Raw genomic sequence first — 7,500 nt, forward strand, 5'->3', positions numbered from 1 at the left:
GACAATTTCAACAAAGGATTCCAGTCAAATTTCAACCAAGAATATTCAAAAAGCAGATTCCAGCCCAGTTTCAATGAGAGAACTTCAGGCCAGTCAAAATTCAGCTTCAAGAATCTTGACCAGTTCCAGTCCAGCCTCAACAATCAGAATTCCAATAACCGCTTCCAGTCCAACTTTAACAGCCAGAATTCAAATGGCCGTTTCCAGTCCAGCCAAAACATTCAACATACTGAAGAACGTTTCCAGCCCAACCTTATAAGTCAGAACTCCAATGGCCGCCTCCAGCCTAACCAGCAAACTTCCAGTGCTCGGTTCCAGTCCAACATCAACCAACAGCCTTCCAATGCCCGTCTTCAGTCCACCTCTAACCAGCAAACTTCCAGTGCTCGGTTCCAGTCCAACATCAACCAACAGCCTTCCGATGCCCGTCTTCAGTCCACCTCTAACCAGCAAACTTCCAGTGCTCGGTTCCAGTCCAACATCAACCAACAGCCTTCCGATGCCCGTCTTCAGTCCACCTCTAACCAGAAAACTTCCAGTGCTCAGTTCCAATCCAACATCAACCAACAGCCTTCCAATGCCCGTCTTCAGCCCACCTCTAACCAGCAAACTTCCAGTGCTCGCCTCCAGTCCAACATCAATCAACAAACTTCTAATTCCCGTATCCTATCTAACATCAACCAGCAAGCTTCCAATGCTCGCCTCCTGTCCAACCAACAGACTTCCAATGCTCAGTTCCAGTCCAGCCGCAACCAGCAGACCTCCAATGCTCGCCCCCAGTCCAATCCTAATCAACAAGTTTCCAACAGTCGCTTCCAGTCCAACTCTAACCAACAGAACACCAACAGCCGTTTCTCACAGAACTCTCAGTCTGATTCCGCCTCTATCCTTCAAACTGATTCTTCCTTTGAGTTTCCTGGCGAAGGGTCCTTCGAGCCTCTGAACCTTCCATCGGGTGCCAGTTCCTTATTGGGAAGTATCTCGACCTCCTTCAGTTGCACTGGTCGCCCTTATGGATACTATGCTGATCAGGACAACTCATGCCGTGTCTACCACATCTGTAATCCTTCCTATTTCTCCAGTGGCGTTGTGGAAACCTACCAACACAGGTTAGTGCTTTATCGATTGTTCCATATTAGTTTGAATAGACATTTTTCTACCATTTGTAAAGTATGTATGTGACCGTGTAGTCATAAAATTCTAGCCAAATCAGACACTCTAGAGATTCAAGTTACACCCACATGAAAAAGTCAAAGAAGTAGTATTTATAAGACTTGATACATAAACGTCCTGTCCTCTCTACAGCTTCATGTGCGGCGAGGGAACCGTGTTCGACCAGAGGGAATTGACATGCATGGCGGAAACGACTGCCATCCCCTGCCAGGAATCCTCCAACTACTTCTCTCTGGAGCGGTTCAACCCTCCTGAAGAGACTGAATTCTGAGGTTACTGTGATGGTCAATAACAGCCGATGTATTTCACATCGTTCTACGATACACTGAATGATGATGAGATTGTGATGGGGATGAGATATAAAACTATAATGAAGATATATAAATGATTTCTTCACTTTGATTTTCCTTTGTTGTTGGCGTCCATCTAGTTCTTTGTACATGTGTGGAGCTTTCTACTTACTGATCCAGTTATCTTTCATCATGGAAGCATATACTGCATACCGGTACGTCTCTTCCAAAAAATAGGCTATACATCTATATCTGTCTTATCACATGGACGTATAATGCATAGATACACACACACACACACATTCATATATATATATATATATATATATATATATATATATATATATATATATATATATATATATATAGCTAGATATAGATATATATATAATATATATATATGTATATATATATATTATATATATATACATATATATATATATATATATATATATATATATATATATATTTATATATATGTATTATATATATATATATATATATATATATATATATATATATGTATGTATATATATATATATATATATATATATATATATATATATATATATATATATATACACACACACAATCGTGTTACGTTCCGAAATATCATTCACAAGTCTATATTTCGGTTGCACTTCTTTCTCTCTATCTATCTATTTATCTATCTATCTATTTATATAATAATATTAATGATGATGATAACAATAGTAGATATAATAGGGAACTATCATAGTGACGGTAGTTATTTAAGTAGTGATAGTGATAATAAAGGTGATTATAAAAATGATAATGATGTTGAAAATGAAAACAATGATAATGATATTAAAAGTAATACTAATGATAATAATAAAAGTGGTAATGCTGTTCATGACAATAACAATGATGATAATTGTAATAATGATAACAATGATGATAATAAACCGATGATAAGGATAATAATGATGATAGTAATTATGATACTGCTACTACTAATAATAACGGTAATGACAACAATAATAATAATAACAATCATAACTAATAATCATATTCATAGAAGTAGCATTCGATGATAATGATAATGATGATAGTAATAAGGATGATGATGATAATGAAAATTACGGTAATAGAATAATGATAAGGACAATGATGATGATATTGATAATGATGATGATAATTACAATGATAATAACGATGATAATATTGATGATAGTGATACTGATGATAATAATCATAATAACATATAATAATCATAATAATGATAATAATAATAATGATAAAGATAATATTAATAATAATAATAATGATAATAATAATTATGATAGTGATGATGAGGATAGTGATGTAAATAATAATAACAAAAGTAATAATAATGATAAAGTCTCTAAGCGCGCCGTGTACATGACATGAACATGCCGCGTTTGGTATTCTAGAAGCGCGGGTTCATGTTAAAAGCGTGGCAAAGTCGGGGAAAGTATTGGAATAATCGTGGTTTGTCACGATAGTTACACGGGTGAAAAGAAAAATGTATTTTTACTGTACTTTTTTTTACCAATACTTCATATGAGCATACTATGTTTGGAAAATAATATCTATATTGGATATATTAGGCATCATTGTCCTACACTTGGATTACAAACCCTTTTAGGAAAACATGGATTCTCTGCTGATTTTGAGTTTGTTTACCTTTTGGTGGACTTTTCGAAGGAGGGTGAAGTTTAATGAATGGTAAAAGTAGTCAGGAACGTAAAGTTAAGTATATGATTATATGAAATATGTATATATTAAATCTATATGTATGATATATTAAAGATACACATATATGTACAGTATATACAGAGACAAAATGAGGAAGATCTATTCATAAACACACGATCCCTCTCCTCCCGTTTGTTTTGATGGAGCGTAGACTGAATTACCAACGGCGCGTTCGTGCAATGGTTGTCAATTCTTTAACTAGGAACAAGTACAACGACTGATTCATACCAAAATTGTACTATCTTTTGTTAGTGCTACTTATGATTGTAGTTTCTCTTATGAATTTGTCGTTTGGACAGTGCCATTCATCTGAAACATGTTAACTTTGGAACGGTTGGTAAACCTGAAGCAGTTGACACAAATGTGCCACGCTTTTGCGTCCTAGAATACTGCATTCGTGACATGAACACGACATGGACATAATATGAACATGGCATGGCCACGACACGCAAAAAACGTCCAAGAATACGCCTGATACTTCTCATGGGGACTTGATACTAAATAATTTGTATTGAATTGCAAAATTATTAATTATCATTCATATCTTTTAAAAACTTTTCGAACAATCTTTACTCGGAAACATGGTTGATTCGGAATTTTCAACTGTTGTATGTTTAATAGACTATTTACTTGTTATTTATAGTGTACTCTGGTTTATATTTTAGTGTTTGAGAAATAGCTTTTACACGTTGATTTATGTTTTATGGTGTATTGTGTGTTTTCTTCTCACTTTTCTACGGTGCTTGCCAATCGTTTTTGTATTTTGATCTACGTTTTACAGCGTTTATCTGCTGTTTTTGTATTTTGATCTACGTTTTACAGCGTTTATCTGCTGTTTTTGTATTCTGATTTGTTTTTGTACAGTATTTACCTGTGTATTCTAATCTTTGCTATACTGTTTTCAGCAATCGCTTGATTATCCCGTTCTGCGTTTTATAGTGGGTATTCTGATCTATATTTAACAGTGTTTACTAATTAGTTGTGTATCCTGTTTATAGTGTTTACTTATTGCATTATGGTCTATGCCTTTCAACAGTTACTAGTGCAAATTGGTCTCTCATTACCTTTTTCTTATTTATTATGTTGGTGGTTATGAGTGATAAATTCGTCTAAACTATAAACTTATCGAAAGGCCATTGTTAACTTGGATTTGATTAAAATAGTTGGATCATATATGGATGAACATGAGTGATTCGGGATGTGAATATGATGTTTGGAAATACGATACAAAAATCGCCTCTGGAAGAAAGGAAAAATGCGTGGTGGAGATGCACTGTGTATGAAGTATCTAACCAGAGCTAAAAGGGTTACACAGGAAATATATATAAAACAAATATATATACACCTTTACTCAATTTATTTTATAAAATCATGCCATACTAAATAATACAGTTATTAAATTCCATTTCGTAAAGATGTGTCTTGTCTATATTAAAGAAATTTTGCGGATTATCTGAGATTGGTCCTCGTTCGAAATCAGAAATATATGTTTCAGAAAACTCTCGAAATCAGAAAAACATGTTTCAAAACGCTCGTTCGAAATCAGAAAAATATGTTTCAGAAAACTTTCTCTTCGATGCGGCCAAACTGCTCGTTCGTGTAGAAGAAGCTGGAGGATTCCTGGCAGGGGATGGCAGACGACTCCGCTACACAAGTCAGCTCCTTCTGGTCGAACACGGAGCCCTCGCCACACATGAAGCTACGGAGACAAGAAATTTCATCAGAGCCATGACGTATATTTGCATAATATAAGAATATATCAGTGAGAGTAAAAGAACAGAAAAGTGTGCGGTAGTACACACACACACACACACACACACATCTATAGATAGATAGATAGATAGATAGAGAAAGAGCGAGAGAGAGAGAGATGTGTGTGTTGTGTGTGTGTGTGTGTGTGTGTGTGTGTGTGTGTGTGTGTGTGTGTGTGTGTGTGTGTGTGTGTGTGTGTGTGTGTGTGTGTGTGTGTGTGTGTGTGTGTGTGTGTGTGTGTGTGTGTGTGTGTGTGTGTGTGTGTGTGTGTGTGTGTGTGTGTGTGTGTGTGTGTGTGTGTGTGTGTGTGTGTGTGTGTGTGTGTGTGTGTGTGTGTGTGTGTGTGTGTGTGTGTGTGTGTGTGTGTGTGTGTGTGTGTGTGTGTGTGTGTGTGTGTGTGTGTGTGTGTGTGTGTGTGTGTGTGTGTGTGTGTGTGTGTGTGTGTGTGTGTGTGTGTGTGTGTGTGTGTGTGTGTGTGTGTGTGTGTGTGTGTGTGTGTGTGTGTGTGTGTGTGTGTGTGTGTGTGTGTGTGTGTGTGTGTGTGTGTGTGTGTGTGTGTGTGTGTGTGTGTGTGTGTGTGTGTGTGTGTGTGTGTGTGTGTGTGTGTGTGTGTGTGTGTGTGTGTGTGTGTGTGTGTGTGTGTGTGTGTGTGTGTGTGTGTGTGTGTGTGTGTGTGTGTGTGTGTGTGTGTGTGTGTGTGTGTGTGTGTGTGTGTGTGTGTGTGTGTGTGTGTGTGTGTGTGTGTGTGTGTGTGTGTGTGTGTGTGTGTGTGTGTGTGTGTGTGTGTGTGTGTGTGTGTGTGTGTGTGTGTGTGTGTGTGTGTGTGTGTGTGTGTGTGTGTGTGTGTGTGTGTGTGTGTGTGTGTGTGTGTGTGTGTGTGTGTGTGTGTGTGTGTGTGTGTGTGTGTGTGTGTGTGTGTGTGTGTGTATGTGTGTGTGTATGTGTGTGTGTGTGTGTGTGTGTGTGTGTGTGTGTGTGTGTGTGTGTGTGTGTGTGTGTGTGTGTGTGTGTGTGTGTGTGTGTGTGTGTGTGTGTGTGTGTGTGTGTGTGTGTGTGTGTGTGTGTGTGTGTGTGTGTGTGTGTGTGTGTGTGTGTGTGTGTGTGTGTGTGTGTGTGTGTGTGTGTGTGTGTGTGTGTGTGTGTGTGTGTGTGTGTGTGTGTGTGTGTGTGTGTGTGTGTGTGTGTGTGTGTGTGTGTGTGTGTGTGTGTGTGTGTGTGTGTGTGTGTGTGTGTGTGTGTGTGTGTGTGTGTGTGTGTGTGTGTGTGTGTGTGTGTGTGTGTGTGTGTGTGTGTGTGTGTGTGTGTGTGTGTGTGTGTGTGTGTGTGTGTGTGTGTGTGTGTGTGTGTGTGTGTGTGTGTGTGTGTGTGTGTGTGTGTGTGTGTGTGTGTGTGTGTGTGTGTGTGTGTGTGTGTGTGTGTGTGTGTGTGTGTGTGTGTGTGTGTGTGGTCGAACACGGAGCCCTCGCCACACATGAAGCTACGGAGACAAGAAATTTCATCAGAGCCATGCCGTATATTTGCATAATATAAGAATATATCAGTGAGAGTAAAAAAACAGAAAAGTGTGCGGTAGTACACACACACACAAACAAACACACACACACACACACATACACACATCTATACATAGATAGATTGATAGATAGATAGAGAAAGAGAGAGAGAGAGAGAGAGATGTGTGTGTGTGTGTGTGTGTGTGTGTGTGTGTGTGTGTGTGTGTGTGTGTGTGATGTTATGTTTTGATGTAAATGAACGATAGTTTCTACTGGTAAACAGAATACGATTTCCAAGTCTCGCCTGCACTAGAATGGGTCCATAATAGAGTATGCACGCGCCCCAGTTTTTATTTATTTATTTATTCATCTTTTATGTGGAAGGCGACTGCAAAGGAACGAATGAAAACTATTGGGAATAGTGAAAGAACAAAGAAGAAGCGATGCGATGCGACGCCTACCAAAATGAAGAGAAAGAATAAAAAGAGGAAGAAGAAAAAAGATGAAGGAGAAGAAAAAATAAGATGAAGTTGAAGAAAAGATGATGATAAAAAGGAGATGAAGAAGATCTCTGACTAAAGGTAACATTCCCAAGGCCTGAGTCACCAGTCCCCAGCTACCTGGATGGAAAAGATAATAATATAAAGTAAAACATTAGTATAGGACTATAAGAATATTTCTCTTCAGGTGCTTTGTTCTTTTTTTCTAAGTAAATTACTTTTCATCTATTATCCATCACGGGAGAAAATCAGCGTTATCAGATCTGTAAGAAAGCTGCGTTGGTCTTTAAATATAAAATGTCGGCCAGCCTATGCATTATCTTTATATATCTTCGATTGTATATTGCTCTTCAGATTTTTTTTTTTTTTTTTTTTTTTTTTTGTGTGTGTGTGTGTGTGATGTTATGTTTTGATGTAAATGAACGATAGTTTCTACTGGTAAACAGAATACGATTTCCAAGTCTCGCATGCACTAGAATGGGTCCATAATAGAGTATGCACGCGCCCCAGTTTTTATTTATTTATTTATTCATCTTTTATGTGGAAGGCGAC

The 7,500-nt window shown here is 37.8% G+C and overlaps 2 protein-coding genes across 2 annotated transcripts in view; one reads left to right on the forward strand and one right to left on the reverse strand.

The window, feature by feature from the left end:
* The window catches only part of LOC122247267 (uncharacterized), a 2,976-nt gene extending 1,415 nt beyond the window's left edge, over positions 1-1,561 (forward strand). The window contains exons 2-3 of the mRNA XM_043006406.2: positions 1-1,109; positions 1,306-1,561. The exon at positions 1-1,109 is cut by the window's left edge and continues 1,226 nt beyond it. Of these exons, the coding sequence (XP_042862340.2) occupies positions 1-1,109; positions 1,306-1,444 (1,248 nt within the window). The 3' untranslated portion in view covers positions 1,445-1,561. The remainder of the gene's footprint in view (positions 1,110-1,305) is intronic.
* A 2,976-nt stretch (positions 1,562-4,537) lies between these two features.
* Positions 4,538-7,500, reverse strand: part of LOC122246068 (uncharacterized) — a 12,922-nt gene continuing 9,959 nt past the window's right edge. Inside the window, exon 3 of the mRNA XM_086532836.1 lies at positions 4,538-4,902. Within this exon, the coding sequence (XP_086388962.1) occupies positions 4,761-4,902 (142 nt within the window). The 3' untranslated portion in view covers positions 4,538-4,760. The remainder of the gene's footprint in view (positions 4,903-7,500) is intronic.

Source organism: Penaeus japonicus, unplaced genomic scaffold, assembly GCF_977035675.1.
Source record: "Penaeus japonicus unplaced genomic scaffold, GWHDUDI00000001_assembly GWHDUDI00000038, whole genome shotgun sequence".
Lineage (NCBI taxonomy): Eukaryota > Metazoa > Arthropoda > Malacostraca > Decapoda > Penaeidae > Penaeus > Penaeus japonicus.